The 21,723-nt window shown below is 59.3% G+C and overlaps 1 protein-coding gene across 2 annotated transcripts in view; it reads right to left on the minus strand.

Moving 5' to 3' along the window:
* Positions 1-21,723, minus strand: part of COL18A1 (collagen type XVIII alpha 1 chain) — a 97,214-nt gene that overhangs the window by 23,386 nt on the left and 52,105 nt on the right. For both annotated transcript variants that reach the window (XM_074389433.1, XM_074389432.1), the window contains 13 exons: positions 17,691-18,235; positions 12,294-12,371; positions 10,573-10,632; positions 9,674-9,803; positions 6,508-6,581; positions 6,049-6,264; positions 5,655-5,681; positions 4,765-4,827; positions 4,574-4,660; positions 4,166-4,219; positions 3,843-4,001; positions 2,791-2,853; positions 2,298-2,324 (listed from right to left, as the gene is read on the minus strand). In XM_074389433.1, coding sequence (XP_074245534.1) covers positions 2,298-2,324; positions 2,791-2,853; positions 3,843-4,001; positions 4,166-4,219; positions 4,574-4,660; positions 4,765-4,827; positions 5,655-5,681; positions 6,049-6,264; positions 6,508-6,581; positions 9,674-9,803; positions 10,573-10,632; positions 12,294-12,371; positions 17,691-18,235 — 1,583 coding nt within the window. The remainder of the gene's footprint in view (positions 1-2,297; positions 2,325-2,790; positions 2,854-3,842; positions 4,002-4,165; positions 4,220-4,573; positions 4,661-4,764; positions 4,828-5,654; positions 5,682-6,048; positions 6,265-6,507; positions 6,582-9,673; positions 9,804-10,572; positions 10,633-12,293; positions 12,372-17,690; positions 18,236-21,723) is intronic.

Genomic DNA, 21,723 nt, shown 5'->3' on the forward strand with positions numbered 1-21,723 from the left:
GGAATTCGACCGCTCCCTTGATAGGGTCACAGCCCAGCCAGAGGTAGGAAGCCTCCCCAGTGGGGAAGGATCCTTCCTGCTTCCCACGTCCCCATGGGGGCCGGGCTCCAAGCCAGGGCCTCCCCTCCCGCACCCGCCAATTCGATCCTGAGTGACCCATCTCTTCTCTTCTAGGGCTGGGTCTCATATCGGGGTGGGGGGCACTCTCTGCTCTGGGTCTTACAGATGGTAACATCTCCTGCTGCTCACCCCGAGGGCTACCTTTATCTGAATCTTATAGTTTACTTCTCAATTTTAATCTGTTTTAGTGCTGGCCTCCTTTTATTGTCTTTAAAAATCTCGTCTAATTTATTTTTTCTTTTTAGACGCAGGGTCTCGCTCTGTTGCCCAGGCTACAGAACAGTGGCGTGGCTGTAGCTCACTATAGCCTTCAACTCCTGGACTCAAACGATCCTCCTGCCTCAGCCTCCCAAAGAGCTGGGATTACAGGTGTGAGCCACTGTGCCCAGCCTCATCTAAGTTTTGATCTTTAAAAAGTGCCTATAAAAAAGTTTGCTTAGGCTGGGTGCCATGGCTCACGCCTGTAATCCCAGCACTTTGGGAGGCCAAGGCAGGCAAATCATCTGAGGTCAGGAGTTTGAGACCAGCCTGGCCATCTTGAAGAAACCCCGTCTCTACTAAAAAACAAACAAACAAAAAACAATAATTAGCCAGGTGTGATGGCAGATGCCTGTAATCCCAGCTACTTGGGAGGCTGAAGCAGGAGAATCACTTGAACCCCAGAGGCAGAGGTTGCAGTGAGCTGAGATCGCACCATTGCACTCCAGTCTAGGTGACAGAGTGAGATTTTGTCTTCAAAAAAAGGTTTGTTGAAAACCTCTAACTTCATTCCCTTTTTCTGTTTTAAATTGTTTACAATTAGGTTGTAGGGTTCTAAAATTCTCATTCATGTTACTCGAGATTTTTGTTTTTTTAAAGCTTGTATTATTTTCATACATGCATATCTAATTTTGGTGATTTAAAACCTGATCAAAATACTTCTCCCCTGCTTAACTCAAAGACTACATGCGTACGTGAATGTGCACACCAGACTACAGATAGGTGTGTGCACGCACAGATATGCTAGATGTGTGCATGTGTGCTGGAAATCATGGCACACACCTAGAGATACATGTATGCAGATGTGCACATATGCTAGATATGTGTGCAGACACCCTAGATACACGTGTGTACATGCTGTGCGCATACAGTACATACATGTGTGCACATATGCTGGAGATACGTGTATGCGTGTGCACATATCTGGGAGGGGTGTGTGTGTGTCTGTCTGTCTGTCTGTGCAGGGGTGTTCACTTGCAGCCCATGTTCCTCTCAGCCCGTCTGGGCTCTCACCTGGCTCCCAGCCGTCCTCTTATCGCTCTCCCCCTGGCCTGCCTTCCCTCCTCACTCCCAGCCTAGAGCTTGGCCTCGCTCTGGGGGAGTTCCCCATTAGTGCCCACCCCATCCAGCCCAAGGAGGGGAGCTCCTGACGTTGTGAACATGATTTGAGTGGGCAGCCCCCAGAGGCCTGGATCCTTGAGGGGACCTCCAGGGGCGTGGGTGCTGGTAGGGTCGGCATGGACCCTGACTTCAGGCCCCGGCCCGGCTCCCAGCCCCTCCTCCAGCTCCTCTCCCACAGAACAGGAGGAGGAAGTGGGTCGTTGTGGGGGTGTCAGATAAACTGTCCGGTCCAACCAGGTCATGGCCCAGACCTCAGGCTGCCCGAAGGAAGGCTGGGTCCATGTGAGAGCGGCAACCCTGAGTCCAGAGGGTCTGGGCCAGGCCAGGGCCCCCAAAGACACCCCAGCTGCCCTCAGTGCTCCCTCTAAGTATCCCAAGACGCTCATGAGAGTGCAGGACAGGCAGAGAGGGGGCTCCTCTGTGGGAGGATGTTGGGTCCCCAGCTTAGAGCTCCTCTGAGGCTGCAGACAGCCTCTCCACCTGCAGTGGCCCAGCCCCTCCTCCTGAAGCTCCCGGGAGCTGCTTTATCCGGCATGGGTCACTGGGAGACTGTTTCCATGTCTGCCCTCACTTCACCAGCCGACCATGGCTCAACGAAGGCCACCTCCCAAGAGTGACAGAGGCCGCTGCCAGTGACTCCAGCAGGATGGACGGCAGGAGTGGGGGTCCAGGCCAACCCTGGGAGTGCTCACTCCCTCTACCGCGAGGCCCCACCCTCTTTGGGGGTGCGGCGACTGAGCGGGCAGTTCCGGGGATGCAGGGGTTGGGGACTGGTATGCTGGGTGTTCTAGTTGTACCTTAAGTCCTGGGGCGCCGGCTTCACCCTGTGTGGAAAACAGCAGGATTACGACAAAATCAGACCCGCAGCACGCAGAGGAGGGCGCGTCGCCCTGCTGAGAACTGTACCCTGACCCTGGCTCCCTGCTTTGCCGCCAGCCTGTGCCGGCTTAATAGTTTCTGAGGCTGTTGCTGCCATCAGCCCCCTTTCTGCTGTGGTTGGGGTCCTGAAGGGAAGCCAAGCCCGATGCACAGGGCCCGCACGCCTCCCCCCTTGGAGGGCCCTTCAGCTCAGCGGCAGGCTCCGAGCAGCGGGGGGCATTTATAGGGAGCGTCCCCTGCTCAGCCCAAAGCAGTGAAGCTGTCTCCCGAGGTCATGCTAGAGGCCACACCCCAGGGGGCCGAATGCAGGTGCTTCCCACCAGGTCCACCCGCAGACCCCCAGGGCACAGCCACCTCGGCCACACGGCGTGGCACTGGGCCCCATTCACCCCAGACTCGAGGGAGACTTACGAGACTGCCTTTCTGCCCAGTCCTTCCTGGGGGCCCCTCTCTTCCTGGAGGGCCTGGGGGTCCCTGGGGGAGAGCAAAGCAGAGTGTGTCTTGCTAGCATTCAGCCACCAAAAAGATTTCTGGGTTAACAGATTATCTGAGCTTCCACAGGTTTCCCGAAGCGGGGACACACAACGTTCCCCAGACACAGGGCCAGGGTCCCAGGGCTCACGGGAGACCCCAGTGCGTGTGCAGGCAGCAGTGCCTTCAGGATGAGACAGCAGGGCTGACAGCCCTGCGCTGAGAGACACCCTATCACACACCGGGCTAGGTAATCGCCACCCCTCCAAGAGGCCGTCTGACCGCAGGTATGAATATGAATTAGGCACGTTCCTGTAGTCCAAACTGCCCCTTACAATTGACCCTGGGGAGCACCTGCCATGCGGCACCAGATGGCGCAGGAGGCCTCAGAGCCGATGGGGATGGCGACGCCCATTCAGCAGGGTGGGCTGGCTCAGGTGGGGACTGTCCCAGAGCAGGGGCATGCCACGGGTGGCCTCACTCCACACTCCCTGTTCTATGCGTCGTGATGGGCTGCCGAGTGACCCCAGGCCACGGGACACCAGTGTGGTGTGACTCAACCACATAGCCACCTCTGTGGGCACCTGCTGCTTGTCACGTGCACCAGAGCTGCTGGGGACCCTGCCACAGGGCCCTGAGACCCTATGAGCCACGCTGGCCAAGCAGGCTCCTCCTGCCCCTGGGCCTCCAGGGGTGCTGACCGCGCCTCTCCCACCCCCACCTGTGGGAATCGCTCATGGAGACACTGTGAGGTCCATGGACCCACAGGGCCAGAGGTGGGAAGCCTTGCTTGTGGTCACCCTTGGTCAGCACCCCCAGAACCACAGGGTGGCCACGCAGGTGCCTCTGCATGTCCCAGGGTGGCCCAGTCAGCAGCCACCCACCAGCTCCCAGAGGAGACAAGGTGACAGGGGGCGAGGACTGGGGTGCCTGGTGGTAGGCCCCCACTCCCAGCAGACAGGGCCCCAACACTGATGGAGGGCAGGACTTACCGGGAGACCAGGAATCCCGGGGGGACCCTCCCGCCCAGGCACACCAGGAAGACCTGCGGGTCCTGGGACATCGGAGCTGTTCATCCCAAAGCGGCCAGGCTCACCAGGCAGGCCTGGGACACCAGGGGGCCCGGGGGGGCCGGGGAAGCCTCGAGGACCCTGGACGTGGCAAACACAGATGGTCACAGCCCATGTGGGACCCACCAGGGATGACCACCAACCCCAAACCGGGTCTGGTCCCGACCCCCTATAGGACCCCAGCTGAGTCTTGGGGTTCTGCAGCCTGTTCCTGCGGGCACAGACACTGGCCAAGGGCCACTCACCCGCAGGGCCTCCAGATCACCACCAAAGCCAGACCCCTCCATGTCAATGAACGTCTGCAAGGAAGAGCGGGGAGACGTGGTACCCAGAGTCCGGCCCCCTACATGGCTCCCGCCTCCCCGCTCCCCCCTGCCCCCCCGCCCCCTGCCTGGGCTACTCCCGGCCCCTCAAACTGCCTATCAAGCTATTTCTACGAGGAGCTGAGAAACCACAGCCCCTCTGCTGCCCCAGAGAAGCTGTAGACAGGTAGGCGAGGGCTCCCACCACACCTGTGACCCCTCAGCTCAGCCGAGACCCCACGTAAGCCCCTGAGGGTGGAGCTGATGCCCACCAGATGCCCCACAGAGGCAGTGCCCACTTTTGAGAAGGGCAGACCCCGGGTCACAGCCGAAGCCAGGGGTGGGACTCACCAGCTTGTCGTGTCTGAAGGAGGGTCCTGGGGGCCCCGGAGGCCCTTGGGGTCCTGGAGGCCCTCTCACTCCAACCCCGGGGTCGCCCTGGGAACACAAGACAAGCCCATCACACCCTGAGCACGGGCATCCCCCCACCTCAGGCCAAGGGCCAACACAGAAAAGGGTCCCACCCAGCTTCGAAGACTCACCTTGTCGCCCTTGGGGCCCATGTCCCCTGGGGTCCCGGGGAAGCCCTGCGGCCCGGTGTCGCCCTGGAAGACAGCAGCCAGGGGCCCTGTCAGGGGAGGCACTGCCATGGGCCGTGGCCTGGCACCCTCTGTGCTCCCCCCTCAAGCAGGGACCAACAGGAGCTGAGCTCTTCAGGGGAGTCCCCAGGGTCTGGAAGGTAGGAGGGTGCCAGGCCCGTGAAGCAGCCCCGGCCTGAGCCCATCTTGCCAGCCACCTGGGGGAGCCAAGGGAACACCCCTCCAGAGGATATGATGAGTCCCGATGGCCTCCACATTGGCCGGTGCTTAGACTGTTACATACGTGTGTGCATGTGGTATGCATGCTGTGTGTGAGGGTGTGGTGTGTGTGTGCATGTGTGGTGTGTGTGTGCATGCTGTGTGTGTGAGGGTGTGCTGTGTGTGTGGAGATGTGTGTGTGCATGTGTGGTGTGTGTGGTGTGTGTGTGCATGTGTGGTATGTGTGTGCATGCTGTGTGTGTGAGGGGTGTGCTGTGTGTGGAGATGTGTGTGTGGTGTGTGTGGTGTAAGTGTGCATGTGTGGTGTGTGTGTGCATGTGTGGTGTGTGTGTGCACGTGTGGTGTGTGTGTGTGCATTATGGTGTGTGTAGCTCTGCCTTTTCTTACTCCTCTCCTTCTTCCTGGTAGTTGTGGCCTAAACATCTCAACACAAACGCATAACTGCCTGTTTCCCGTCAATAGACTCATCTTTTCTTTAAAGTTTCATTTTCAAAATGGTTTTGCTACGCAGTCTCCTCACTGGGTCACGTTTAAAGAGTGTCATCGGTGGCAAAGCCCCAAGGTCTAAGCAAACGTCACAGATCACACGGGGTCAGAAGAACAAGCAGACTCACCGGCTTCCCATCCTCACCGGGGTCACCCTGAGTGTGCAAGAGAAGCCATTAGTGATGGGAAATGACACCTCCTGCCCACCCAGAATCCATGTGGAAATGCACCCCACGCTCGAAGTCCCCATGAGGTGGCAAAGACACCTTCCCCTGATGCCCCGGCCCTGCGCCAGGAGCCTCCTCACACCCACAAGGGCTGTGTCTGAGCAGCTGCACCTCCCCCGCCCGACCACCTTCCAGCACCAACCCCAAGCAGGGTCCCATGGTCTCCAGGGTCCCAGCGACACTGCTGCCCTGCCCCGATCCCAGCCCATCCCACTCCCATGCCAGCTACAGCCTCTCCCGCTCCTGCCCAAGCCCCACCTCCAGATGGGCCGGACTTGGGGGTGCAAGGACTCACCGGCTCGCCATCCCTTCCCGGGCTGCCATCCTTGCCCGGCAGCCCCGGGGGTCCTCGTGGTCCGGGGACAGGTTGCAATGCTGGGCCTGCTGGACCCTGGGGACTGACCGGGCACGGGAGACCCGGGGGACCGGGGATGCATGGGGAGCCTGGGGGGCCTGCCCGGCCAGGCAGGCCCGGAACACCTGGCTCCCCCTTCTGCCCCTTCAGGCCACCCTGGGAATAAAAAGAACACAAGGGCTGGGGCTAGGGTGGGGCTCACACACCTGCTAGCATGCCCCGCTGTGCCCTCCAGAGTCCCGGGCTGGGCTCTCCTTCCCCTGGTGGACATGCAGGGTGGACGCATGCTGGCACCGTGTGCTGGGCACAGAGGGGCTCTGTCAGGCTTACCAGCGAGTGGCCTGAAACGCCGCAGAACTCTGGTTCAGGGTGGCTCAAGAGCGCGGAGAGTGGGCTTACCTCTGCGCGGCCGCCTGGGGTCCGGACACTCCCGTCCCACGTGGAGACAGAATCTGAGCCAGGAAGCATCTGAGCTGGAAAGAGAAGCAGAGTTGGCCACAGTCAGGTCCCCCAGGCGCCCCCAGCTCTGCTCTTGGCCCCCCTGGGTGCCCCTGGTCAGATCCCCAGCCTGAAGCTGCACTCCCCGAAGCTCTGGCTCCCAGGCACCAGCAACAGGGAGAGAGAATTTAAAATCAGCAGTGAGGCCAGTGTGGCCATCTATGCCGATGACAGCTGAAGCCTGGGAGATGCTTCCTGAACATGTTACAGGAGACCCAGCCCCCCAAGTTCCTTGCCGCCCAGCATGCATTTCCCTTCTCCTTCTTCCCCTCTTAACTTGCAATTAAAATAAAAATGAAAACCCACAGAAATCCTGCAAGAGAAGCACAGCGAACACCCAGCACCTGTACCCAGAACCACCATCGGGGCCTCAGCATCTCCCCACCTGCCCCCCCACACACGTGCACACGTGTGTGCACACACTCACACTACACATACACACACACCACACATACATTACACACATCACACCACACACACCACACACATACACATTACACACATCACACCACACACTCACACTACACATACACACCACACACATACACATTACACACATCACACCACAGTCTCACACTACACAATATACACACACACCACACACATACACATTACACACATCACACCACACACACTCACACTACACATAATATACACACACCACACATACACATTACACACATCACACCACACACACACTACACATACACACCACACACATACACATCACACCACAGTCTCACACTACACAATATACACACACCACACATACATATTACACACATCACACCACACACTCACACTACACAATATACACACACACCACACACATATACATTACACACATCACACCGCACACACCACACACATACACATTACACACATCACACCACACACACTCACACTACACATACACACCACACACATACACATTACACACATCACACCACAGTCTCACACTACACAATATACACACACACCACACACATACACATTACACACATCACACCACACACTCACACTACACATAATATACACACACCACACATACACATTACACACATCACACCACACACACTCACACTACACATACACACCACACACATACACATCACACCACAGTCTCACATTACACAATATACACACACCACACATACATATTACACACATCACACCACACACTCACACTACACAATATACACACACCACACACATATACATTACACACATCACACCGCACACACCACACACATACACATTACACACATCACACCACACACACTCACACTACACATACACACCACACACATACACATTACACACATCACACCACACACACTACACATACACACACACCACACACATACACATTACACACATCACACCACAGTCTCACACTACACAATATACACACACACCACACACATACACATTACACACATCACACCACGCACTCTCACACTACACATAATATACACACACCACACATACACATTACACACATCACACCACACACACACTACACATACACGCCACACACATACACATTACACACATCACACCACACACTCACACTACACATACACACCACACACATACACATTACACACATCACACCACACACACTCTCACACTACACGTAATATACACACACCACACATACACATTACACACATCACACCACACACACACTACACATACACACCACACACATACACATTACACACATCACACCACACACACTCTCACACTACACATAATATACACACACCACACATACATATTACACACATCACACCACACACACACACTCTCACACTACGCATACTATACACACACATCACACACATACACATTACACATATCACACCACACACTGACACTACGCATAATATACACACACATCACACATACACATTACATCATACCACACACACTATGCATCATATACACACACCACACACACATTACACATCACATCACACACACGCTCTCACACTACACATAATATACACACACACCACACTCTCACTACACATACACATCACACATGCACTACACAATACTACACATGCATCACACACTGTACACACACATTACACATGCACATCACACATGTACTAGGTGCACACAATACACTACATACACAATACATACCACACATACAACACAACGTGCACTACATGCCACACACGTACACTACACACAATACACATTATGCACGCACACTATACACACCATACACTCTACATACATCACACTGTGCATACACCACACACACACACACACACACACACCCCTCTTCATTTCTTCTTTAGCAGACAGATACATTTCAGTTTGTGGCGTTTATCACCATCCTTCTTACCTTGAATCCTGCGATACCTCCTAAGAGTGACAACAGCCTCCTACAAACCCAGGGCCACGTTGGGGTAAGTGACGACTGGTCCCACGTGAGGCTCTAACACTCAGCCCATGTTCACACCGCCCCCCGCCGCTGGCCCAGGAAGTCCTAGGTGGCTTCTCTGGGGACGGGAGTGTGGGAACACCCAGGATCACAATGCATTTCGCTTTTCCTCCTTCAGCGCACCATGCCCATGGGCCTGGCTGGCGCCCCATCAGCCCTCTGCCTCTTTTGAACAGCCCTCACACCACAGAGACGCACACCTCACACTACACAAGCACGCCACACACACACCAGACATGCACGTCACACACCACCCAGAAACACACCACACACCACAGACATGCCACATACCAGACACACATGCCACACATCACATGGACACACCACACACCACACACAGGTATACCACACACAAGCACACCACACATCCTGCATACCACAAACACCATACAATACATCACACAGACATCACATATCACACATCACACCACACACCACACACACGTGCCACAAACTACACACATGAACCATACACAACACTACACACACCATATATCACACACACACCTCACAAACCATCACACAAACACGTTACCACACTCACACATGCACCACACCCCCCGACAGCGCACACGTTCACACCACATCCGGAAAAGAGCTTACCTCCTGATGAAGGCAGCGTGGTCTGTTCCTCATTTTCTTCAGTTCTGGAATCTTCCATGCGGCTGCCTCCAGCCAAGGGTGGAGCGGTGACCGGGGGTGGCGTGGGGAGCCTGGGTTTTAGGGCTGTGCCCTGGCAGACGAGAGTGGAGGCGGCCGTTATTCAGCTGCAGATGCCCAGTGGAGACTTGAAACAAAATACTTAAGATGGCAAGAAAGATGAAAATCCTCTGAAACAGGACAGTCTGGGAAGCTCCAGGCTGCAGCCGCCTGTGGGTTCTCGGCTTCCCCGGGTCCCAGACCACGCCTGTCATGGCGGGAGGGCTGAGTCCGCCATTGCCGCAGAAGGCCCCCAGCACCCGACGGGCCACGCCGCAAAGCTGATGTGTCCCTGCAGAGGGTCCCCACGGGGACCGCGTTCCCACGCCCTTCTCCAGCAGAAAGCGCCATGCAGGGGGCAGCCATGGTGCTGGGCCACCCCACCCCGCCCCCGACCCTCCTGCGTGTTTTCTCAGGTGCCCGGGCTGGGGAAAGCCGCGAAGGCAGCCGCCTGGACGGCCACCATGCTCACACCCGTCCACCCCGCGGCGGCCCCCACAAGCCCATGGAGGGGTCGGGGAGCGGAAGGCCAAGGCTGCCTCAAGGCTGAGGAACATGCAGGGTCGGGACCTCATTCCAAAGGAACGTCCTCTGGCCAGAGACACGCAGCGGCCAGGCGGGTGGGCGCGTGGCCTGCCCCGGCTTGGAGTGTGTGCTCAGCCAGCGCGTTTCCAGCCGGGAATTCGCCTTCATGGCGTCGAGTGAGCTCTTGGAGCCCCCACGCCTGTGCACACGTGCGTACCCCACTGTTGGGACGGGCCTCTGGGACCCTGCAGCGTGGGCTGGCCTCGCCGGCCACTCACCGTCTCCACCCTGGGAGGCTCCTGGGCGTCCCTGAGCCCGCTGCCGAAGTCTCCGGACGCCTGAGGGGTTTGAAAAGGAAAGGAGGAGACATGGCGGCCAGGCCCCGACTCCAGCAGGCCTGGGAAGCAAAGGAGGCTTCTCTCGCCTCTGCCCGGCCCCTTCCCACCTCGCCCCTGCCCCGTCCAGCCCTTCTGGCGCTCGTGGAGGGGCCGCTGGGGTGGGCATGCTTGCCCTCCCTGCCCGGGCACCATCTGGGCTTCAGTGAGTGACGTCCAATCAGGTCGAGGACAGTGACACTTCCAGAAGTGCCTTGGCTGCTGGTCAGACACACAGAGGAGGAGGACGCGCTCCTCTCCTCCGACCGGAGCCCTGCCCTGGAGGAGGCCGTGCCAGACGCGCCCCCACAGGGTTCACTGGCAGAGGCCTCACGGGGCGAGGCCTGGGCCATGCGCACGCCAAGCCAGCCAGACGCTTCAAACTTCATGAAAACCCGGAGGAGAAACATCCTCGGGGCCGCTAATGCCCTGCGCGGGCAAGGTAAGCCACGGAGGGGCAACGCACCCAACACCTCAGCCACCCCCAGCACCCGGCGAGCCGCACCAGGGAGCCGCCTCGTCACACACAGCCGCCGTGTAAACAAGCTGGCATCTTCTGGCATGTTCCAGGTCAAAACAACAGAATTATCGGGCAAAACATAGAAAAAAACATGAAAGTAACATGGATATATGCATGCTACCCACAGCCCAGCCACGCTGTGTCCTGCCCACGCCGCCCAGGAGGGAGGCTGTGGGTCCACATCTACACGGGCATGTTGTGACCTGGGCCCCGAATGAGAATTCCCTGCAGTTTCTCACACCTTCTGGGACTGGCGGAGTCTCCACTTAGGTACCACGTGATGCTGCATACTCCAGCAACACACACACCACACACATATACAGAGACACACACACACACACACAGAGCAGGCATGCAGACACAACACACAAGACAGGGACACCACACACACACACACAAATACAGAGACACACACCATGCAGACATGCAGACACAACACGCAAGAAAGGGACACCACACACACACACACACACACACACACACTCTCTCACACACACACACACACACACAGAGACACACACCATGCAGACATGCAGATACAACACACGAGACAGGGACACCACTCACACACACACACACACACATACACACACACACAAATACAGAGACACACACCATGCAGACATGCAGACACAACACGCAAGAAAGGGACACCACACACACACTCTCACACACACACACACACACACACACAGAGACACACACCATGCAGACATGCAGACACAACACACAAGACAGGGACACCACTCACACAAATACAGAGACACACACACCATGCAGACATGCAGACACACACAAGACAGGGACACCACTCACACACACACTCTCACACACACACACTCACACACACACACAAAAATACAGAGACACACCACGCAGACATGCAGACACAACACGCAAGAAAGGGACACCACACACACACTCACACACACACACTCACACACACATACACAGAGACACACACCATGCAGACATGCAGACACAACACACAAGACAGGGACACTACACACACACACACACACACACACACACACAGCCCTTGGCTCTGAACCCCGCGTCCCAGGGGTGGAGGGAGCCCCTTGCCCGGGCCCCAGCCATCACTCACCCCATCCGAGTCATCGTCCTCCTCGTCCAGGCAGTGCACCTGGGGGTCCCCACGCACCTTCAGCTCGGCAATCATCCCCTAAAGGCAGAGAGGGAAAGGGGTTACCAGCGGTCCTCAGGCGGCCACAGCAAACCCGGCGCTGCCTGAGCTTCAGATTTCAGTGGGCGCAGAGGGCGGGGGAGTCTCGGAGAGGGCAGGGGTCTAGGGCAGCCTCCCTGGGGGTGCGGTGCCCCTCATGGTGGGAAGACGTCCTGGGCGCTTTTGTGCGGAAGGCACCCGGCTGGGCGGAGGCTGCTGCCTCAGACTCGGTGCGTTCGAGGAGGCCCACGGGCCACCAAGTGCTACGGGCTTAGAACCACAGCCGGCGTGGCTCAGTCCAAGGCCTGGGAGGGGGCGGGTTCCAGGGGCGGCAGGTCAAGTCCCGGGAGCCTTACGCACGCGCCAGGCGGCCTCGTTCCCGACTCGGACAACCAAGCAGCGCCGCGGCTTTGCTCTCTTTGAACTTCACCTTTTCATAGAAAACCAAACCCGGAATTCCGCCTGGGACAAAAGCGCCACAGACGTTGGGGGCAGTTTCCTGGGTCTCCGCGCCCATTCGTCCAGAGCCCATCTCACCCACCCACCCGCACACGGCTCCCTCTGGCATTCCCAGTCCTGGGCTGAGCGCCAGGGTGCCCGCCCCTGCCCTCTCTGGTCCTGGCGCGGCCGGGGGTATAGGGCACCTCCCGGGACCCTGTGAGACGTGGGATGGGGCGCAGGAGCATGCAAGGTGCTCAATCTCCTGTGAGCCACATGAGGGAGAGGATGCAGGAAGGAGCTCCGGCAGGGAGAGGGGCTGCCACGTGGGGGCCACGCACGTGACCAGGGCCTCCGCTGCACTGCGGCTTCTGAATCCCGGCCCAGATTTCAGATTTGAGCCTGCAAGGCCCACTGGAGACTGGGGCTCCCCATGCCGGCTGGGCCCCAAAACCTGGGCAGGGCTCCGCCTCTGGCACCCACTCTCTGCCGTGTGCCCGTGGTCCGCCTGACACGTTGTAAAAGGCTTTCCTCATGGGGAAATGACAGGCTTGTCCATATGGGTTTCTAGTATTTTCTTCATTTTTTATTTAATATTTTAATCATTTTTGTGCAGTTTTTCGACAAGCTAGGAGGCACATCTTCATAGCTCTCGTAGCGGGAGGCTCTGGGTCAGGGGTCAGCACAGCTTTTCTGAAAAGGCCGGGATGTGGTTTCCGTTTTGAAGGCCTCCCATCTCCTGAAATCCGTGGCCGCTGCCCTGGAAAGTCAGCCACAGACAAGGAAACGAACAGGCGTGGCCGCACCAACGAAAGTTGTCCTTGGACCCCAAAACTGGAATTTTATATGATTTACATGTGTCATGAAGTCTCTTTTCATGCTTTCCAACCACCCAGAAGCGTAGACACCATTGCAGCTGCAGGCCGGCAGGCTCCGAGGCTGTGCCACAACGCTGCTTCGGCTCCCCTGGCCACGGGAGCCACGTCCCAGGAGCCTGCAACGCCAGATGCCCCGTACGCCCAGCTCCTCGCTCGGGGCACCGCTCAGGCCCCTCCTCGGGAGAGCTAGAGCCTCCTGGGATCTGTTCCACCCCAGCTCCAGCTGCTGCCTCCACGCCCGCCTCCCCTATGCTGATGGCGAGGTCTGTGTGCATGTGTGCATGCCTGTGTGAATGTGTGCGTGTGCCTGTGTGTGTGTGTGCCTGTGAGAGCGTGTACGTGTGCCTGTGTGTGTGCGCCTGTCTATGCAAGTGTGTGTGTGCCTGTGCAAGCTATGTGCGCGTGCCTGTGCGTGTGTGTGCCTGTGCGTGTGTGTAAATGCCTGTGGGCGTGCCTGTGGGTGTGTCTGTGTGCCCGTGCGAGCGTGTGTGTGTGTGCCCATGCAAGCGCGTATGTGCATGTGCCTGTACAAGTGTCTGTGTGTGCGTGCCTGTGCAAGTGAATGTGCTGGAGCATATACCTAGGTGTGCTCCCGGTAGGCAACTGGGGACCTGGTGTGGGGGAGACAGGGCCGCATATGCCACAGCTCTGTCATTTTCACAGCAATTTCAGGCTGATTCCCAACTTGCCAGGGTCTCCTCCTCTTGCCGACGAACATGGAGAGCTCATGGCAGGGGGCGCGCTGGGGCCATCACAGGCTCAGTGACACTGAGGGATGCCCTGCTCCCCATCACTGGGTTGGTATCCGAAGGTGGTGGAAGCAGTGGCCACTTGGACGCAAAAGGTAAAAGGCAGGAGGTTCGGTGGCAGGAAGATCCAGCCCCTGCTCTGCAGGCTGAGCTCCGGGGCCCCTCTCCACAGTCACCCAGGGCATCCTATGTCCACTGTGGCTGTGGAGCGCCTCCCTGGCCACACTTGCTCCCAATGTGCGCAGGACGATCGGAAGCTCCGGACAGTTTTGGTGCAGCTGGGTGGGACCCGCACAGACCTGGAGGTGCCCGAGGAAGCTTCAGGAGGTGGCCAGCCCACGGGGCATCCGGGGAGAGTGCAGCCAGCGCTGACGTGGAATGAGCCCAGGCTGTGAGCGGCTGCACCGCAGGAAGGAGGCTGCAACCGGGGGTGGGTGGGCAGCCAGGAAGCCATCGGGATGTGTCTCCTCAGGGCGTCCTCAGTGCTGGGATACGCCGAGGGTGCCCACCAAGGCCTGCTGTCGGCCCCCATTTCAACCAGACCAGTGCAGACAGCATCTGGGAGGCGTCTGCACAGGGCCCTGTGATGGCCTCAGCCACCCCTTCAGGCCTCCCTGCTGTCATCCCAGCACGTGCAGGCTCCGCTGCTGTCTTCACTGCCCTGCGGAGTCCTCAGCAAGTGGGAGATCGGGGTGGCCCTGGAACAGGCCAGGTCAGAGCAAGGCCGGGCCGCTCTCAGCCCAGCTTCCCAGGCAGAGGCTGTGGGGGAACCCAGAGAGGGGCAGAGCCGGGAAGGAACAACCTCGTGGCACAGGTACTGCAGCCCCGCATGGGCCTACGGGGTCTGGTCATTGAGGTGGCTTGGGCGTGGGTCAGGTGTCGGCCTGAGTGTGCGGGCACATGTGCATGAATGCATGAGCATGTGCAAGCGTGATATCATGTATGCACGTGCATGTGCGCTCACGCGCAGGGGGCGGAATCCCCGGACTCCTGGGTGAGCACAGGTTTCCCTCAGAAACCACTAGCGATTCTTGGCTTCACACTGCAGGTAGGGGCGCGGAATATTCTAGAACATTGCGCTTCTCCACTGGGCAGCCCGGGCTGGGGTGCAGCTTGGGTGGTCTTGGTGCGGGGGAGGGCCTGGGCATTCCCGACATGGATCCCCACCCAGACACGCACTGTCCAGAGGGACCCTGGAGGCCCTGAGCGCCCGACTGGCGGCCGCCACACTCTTTCGCCAGAGCACTCTAGTCCTGAGGGAGCCCCCGAGGTCACCGGCACCTTCTGCATGGGGCTGCAGGGTGCCTGGGTGGGCAGCGCTGCAGAGGGCAGAGGAGCGCCGAGCCTGTGTGCGGCCAGGGGCTCCAGGGCTGGGGCAGGCGGCACTAGTGCAAAAGCCACGGGCCTGTCGCAAATATTTGAGGGACTTAGGACAGAAGGTTATGAAATCCAGAGGTCACACGTGGAGGGATCGCGGGCCTTGTGTCAGGGAAGAGCAGGAAAATGCCTCCCACCACACTGCGGCCTCGGAGCGGAAATCGGGAAGCAGCCACATCTGGAGGAGCGTGAGGTCCCCGGAGAAGCCGCTGACAGACTGGACTCAAGAAGGAAACCCGAAAAGGCCGAGGACAGCCGGGGACGCTCACGACGAGACACGGTAAAAGCCACAGAGGGCTTGTCGGACCCAGCTGAGGTCGGGCGTCCGAGGCACCCTCCGTGGCAGCGTCGGGGGTGGTACTACGGCCGTGGAGAGGCTGACAAGGAGCCGGCCTTGGTTTCCTCCCCGCACCCAAAGCTCTGTGCTTATTTCTGCCAAAACGTGTGAGTCACACAACTTGAATGTTTCTTTCCCAAGAACCTCAATTCAGAAGTCTGAGAAAGTCTTGTGCGAAACAATTCTTCTTCTCCACACACGCATGCTCCTCCCCTCCCCAGCTAGAATCTCACCTAAGACCCAAAGAGAAAGCTCCGGACACTTGAGGCCTGCAGGGGCCTGATACATACATCAACCCACACAGCCTCCAGCACGCCACCCAGGCCAGCAGCACGCGGCCCTCAGCACCCCACCCAGGCCAGCAGCACACGGGTGACTTTATTCCACCAAGAAACACCAGGGGATTCACACAACACATGGCCTGTCAGAAGGAGGGGACTCTGACCTCTTTCCCAGTAACCAAGTTTGTGATCAATGGAAAACAAAGAAGCCCAGTTTGGCGTCAGCGTCCCAGCGGCTCCTGAGCAATCGGGGTTAAAAGTTCCTGCCAAGGGTGCAAGGTCAGCTTTCAGAACCCCCAGACGCCAGGACTTAGAACAACTTCAAACAAACAGCCCTTGTCTGGGCAATAATTAACCTTCTGTCCCTGTGGACCACGAGGGCAGGGACGTCGCAGCTGCAGGCCAGTTTGAATGTTAGAATTTGGGGACTGTGAGATGGTCTCAGCTTAGGTCACCCACATGGCTGTTTCCAGCCAAAGGCTCCCAGAAATGTGGGGGCTTTGGACCCAGACCCCACCTTCGTTTAGGGATCTGTCCAATCCCTTGGCCCCAAGAAAGGAAGGCCCATTGGAGGGACTTCCCAGGGAGACTCGGGTGGAGACGGCCCCGTGCTGTCACTGCTGGGGACATCCCACCCGCATGTTCCCAGGTGGAGTCTCAGAGGCCTGGGGCTGTGCACCCTGTGAAGGCACCGAGCTGCAAGGCCACACTGAGCACCTGCTCCCGGCTGGTGTGTACCCACCACAGGGACCCTGCTGAGGTCAACACCATCTGCCGCCAGCTCCAGATTATTCATCGTTTTTAACAAGAGCCTTAGCTTTCATTCTGCTCGGGACCACAAGTCGTGGGGCTGGACCTGGTCCCCACTCCCCGAACAGCCGGTCAGAGACCAGAAGCCCCATTTCACCCCGGGGCTTGGCACAGACATGCGGGGATCTACAGGTCACGGCGGGGGTGGATGTCTAGTTACAAGGTCGTCCACAGAGTCCCTTCTGGGCTGGGCCTCGGGGTCTCAGAGAAACCACAGAAGCCCAGGGTGACCCTTCCAGGGGGCCCAGGAGCCAGAGAACCAAGAACGTGAATGCCACCCCAGCCAGACTGGCCAAGAACCCAGAGGCCCATGCTGGAGGCCAGGACTGACCGCAGCTGGGTGGGGGCTCTCCTCTTCCAGCTGCAGCTCCGTGCCTGTCCCAGCGGCCACCCCACCTCACCCCACCCCGGCTGCTCCAGCCCCCCAGCGACAGCACAGTGATGGTTACCTGGAACTTGTCGGGGTCCGCTCCTCCCGCCTGAGCCACGAAGAGCCCGGCGCCGCGCTCCAGCTCCAGGCCCCATGAGGACCGAGCGAGCGGCATTCTCTGGAACTCCTCACAGTCCACGTAGAGGGTCACGGAGCCGCCGGCCACGCTGAGCGCTAACTGCGTCCACTGGCCGACGAAAGCGGGGAGGCGGAAGCTGGCGGCTGTGTGGGTCTGGCTAGCACCCGGCTCCGTGTAGAGCAGGGAGATGTCCTGATGGCCGTCTCGCACCCCGGAGAGCTTCACGCCCAGCAAGACCACTGCCTGAGCTGAGTCCGTGATGGCGAACAGCACCCCTGGGCCCTCTGTGGCTGGCCGGATGTGGAACAGCAGTGAGAAGTCGTGGAAGAAGAGGCTGGGGAAGTGGTGCCGAGCCACCTGGCCACTGTTGGCATCTGGCCCAAAGACGTAGGCCAGCCCAACGTCGGGGTCTTCTGTCTGGGTGACTTGCTGGGGCAGGGGGTCCCCGAGGAGCTGCAGCAGCCCCACCTCCTCGCCGACGCTCTCTGCAGAAAGAAGGACACCTGGTGAGGTGGCTGTGCAGGATTGAACTGGGGGCCACCCAGGCGGCCTGGAGAAACAGCCAGGCAGGGGCACAAAGGGGAAACTGAGCCTGGGAGGGCCCTCTACATGCCTGGCAGCCTGCCCTGATCCCCTGGGCTCAGCCACCCACGGGCCACTCAATGGCCACCCTGGTTCACTCATTCCCAAATAACAGGCATGCTCCGTGCAGAAACTTATCTGCAGGGACCATGGTGTCCACATGGCCCCTTCCCTGCTTTGAGCTCATGGCCCAAAGCAGGGAACCCCAGGGATGGACACAGCCATGGCAGAGAAGGTGCCAGGGACTGGCTGGCACCCCTGATGGAGCAAGGAGCTGCAAGGGGCTGGGCTACATCTTTGGGCCAGATGCCAACAGTGGCCAGGTGGCCCCCTGGCAGCCCCCTTCCCGGCCCTGTTCCCCGCCCGCCCACTCTGAGACTGCCAGAGCAGCCCAGGCCGGCACCCCAGCCTGGCCGCCACCATAGAGCCGCAGCTCAACTGCAGGGAAGGAAGGGGGCCAGCTCCGCACCCCAACGCTCTTCCAAGGCTCGGCTACGGCAGGAGCCCGGAGGACAAAGCCACGGCAGCGCAGAGCCGGCAGGTGGGGCCCGGCCCGGAGCAGCCGCCTTGGCTGAGGGTCTGAGTGGCTTCTGAGACAACGGGCGGGGTTCACCCAGTGCCGTCGGGGACTCCCCGCTGGGCCAGGCGTCTTGTGGCATGGACAAGCCGTGGCTCCCACCCCTGTGCTGCTTCCCCTCAGGGCCACCATCAGCCCTGGGAGGGGCAGCCTGCCTGATGCACCTGCCAGCACCAGTCTCCCCACCAGCCTTGCTGCTCCGTGCCCACGTCCCGCAGCGTGGGCACTCACTCCAGGCTGAGTGCGACCTCACGTCAACTCAGTAGCCCAGAGTCGGAACAGCCCTGTCCATCCCTCTCCAGGGAGCCCAAGCCAGAGACGCAGCCGTGGTACCCGGCATTCTCACGCCTCGTTTCCTGCCCATGGAGGGGGTCGGCACCCACTCAAGGACAGGCCCTGCTTGGCAGTCACTTCTCAGCACACCTGCTGTGCCAGGCAGAGCCCGGGCTTCGCAGCCACAGTCTGGGCCAGGGCCCTGCCCCAAGGCCTCCTCCCAAGACGCCAGAGAGGCTGGACATGGTCTGCTTTCACCAGAGTGTGATGGTCACCGCGGGACGCCTGTGTAGCAGGCTGGCTCCTTCTGAGTGCTCCTGTGGGAAGGGGCTGCTGATGCCTGGGAGTCCTGAGGCAGACAGACGTGTGCATGCGTGTACCTGCCGTGGCAGGCTGACCTGGGACCAGATACGGGAGAAGTGCTGAGCCTGGACTTCACAAGGGAAGCAGTGCCTCCGAAGAGCTCACAGAACACAGAACACGAAGGAAACAAGAGTGCAGACACCTGTCCATGGGCACCTCCAGCAGCCCTCGCTGCCCCACGTGGCCCCGACTCCAGCACGAGGCAGTGTGGCAGCCTGGACTCCCTGTGGGCCCCACCCTCGTGCCGACCGGAAGCAGGGCTGGAAGAGTGGACAATGGCTTCTGTGGACAGCAGCCTGGCCTGCGCCCACAGGCTAGGGGCAGAGGGGTCCTGACGGGGAGTCTGGACTCAGGGGGCCAGCGGTCACGTCCCCCTCAGACACGGCAGCTTTTACAATGATCCTTTCTTATCAGAAGTGCCCAAGCCCCACATGTCTGTGCCAGGGTGGTGCTAACACCAGGAAACAAGACTCTCAGTCGTCCAGATGCCCCCGAGTTCACCTTCGAGAAACTTCCCTGCCACCCTTCCTAGAACATTCCGACATCAGTTGGGACAGCAGGATGCGGCCACTGCCACCTTCCTGGGCTGGAAGCCACCAGCACGCTACGCCAGCGGCCCCAGGGACTCCAGGACAGGCGAGCCCTTCCCAAGTTGTCCGGTCTCCTCTCCACGAAGCTCCTGGTGGCCCCTTCGGAAGTCATCTTGCAAATGCCCAGCCCTAAGTTACTGGACGGGCAGAGAATGGCGCGGCCTCCACTCCCTGAGGCACGGGCCCAGCTGGCTCAGATGCTCCAGAATCCAGACAGCAAGTGCCGGAGCCTGGCTTTGAGAGCTCAGCCTTCGGGGTGCGGTGGGCAGCCCCTCCTGCTGGGATCAAGACGCTTGCCTTGCTCAAGACCATTTCCCATGTAGGAATCAGGCCAGCCAGAAGTGTGGATGGTTCTGGAGACCTGTGTGTGTTAACAGAGGCCCCTTTAAACACCAGGACCATCAGCACAGCCGGCATCCTCCCCACAGGTGAGGGACGGGGCGGGCCTCTGCTGGGGACTCTCTGCTGTTCTCACACCAGGGCCCACCGACCCCGCCCTTCCCTTGGGTCCCTTATCTTAGGGGGCCAGGAGGCCCATTCCTTACACAGCGGCTCCCGAGACACAGCGCCCTCTTCCAGAAGCCAGACTTCCCAGGATCCTCACTCCCAGCCTCACCCTGCACAGCCTGGCTGGGGGTCCTCCTGTGAATCCCGTCCCTGGCTCTGTCTGAACACCTCCAGGGGCAAGACCCTCCCTTCCTCTCCCCAAACTGGGCACTCCCTCCCACGGGACAGTGAGCTCCAGCCAGGCCAGTCCTCAAGGACCACAATGTCCCGCATCCCTGACAGCCACTGTGGCCTCAAAGCAAAGGGCAGACGCTCAGAGACCCACCAACACATGCACCCCGCGGACGCCCGCCTGCACCCCGCGGACGCCCACCTGTACTCAGCACCAGGTGCTCCAGCCACTCCCCAGAACCAGCCCAGCCTGACCCCCCGGGGCACGGGGCATGGAGTCTCTGCTCCCCTTTGAAAGGCTCCTGAGGATTAGATCCAAGGCTGCCTGGCGCCCTGCCCTCCCCCACAGCCCCTGGAAGCTAGAAAAGTGAGGAAACGTTTTCTCTTCAGAGGCCCCGAGGGACCCAGCGCTGACAACACCAGTTTCAGCCCAGTGAACTGGTGTTAGACTTCTGGCCTGCAGAACTGAAACGTCAGACATCTGTGGCGGTTCCAGACAGTGAATCTGCAGCAATTTCTTATCGCCATAATAGAAAGCTACATACCTACATGCAAATTGGTGCAAAGCCACGGAGGGACATACACGTGCCTCCACGTGACCACAGCAGGTGCTGCGGAGCGTGGGGCTCGGGAGTTCCGCCCTCTCATGTGCGGCTGAGGTCTTGCCAAGGGCCCGCTTTATCTTAGGGAGTCTTGGGCCCCACAGTGAGCTGCTGACTTCTGGGACAGATTCCAGCCACCAGGAAGATCTCATCTCCCAAATCCCATCCCGGGAAGAGGGAGAGAGCAAAACGGGGGGCTTGGGGCTTCCACTGAGGGACTGTGGGATCCGCCCCTGCCCCAGTGCCAGGCCACTACCTCAATCCCCAGGGCTGAGTAACCTGGAAACGTGGTCACTCTGCCCCGAGGT

The sequence above is a fragment of the Saimiri boliviensis genome, chromosome 18, assembly GCF_048565385.1.
Source record: "Saimiri boliviensis isolate mSaiBol1 chromosome 18, mSaiBol1.pri, whole genome shotgun sequence".
NCBI lineage: Eukaryota > Metazoa > Chordata > Mammalia > Primates > Cebidae > Saimiri > Saimiri boliviensis.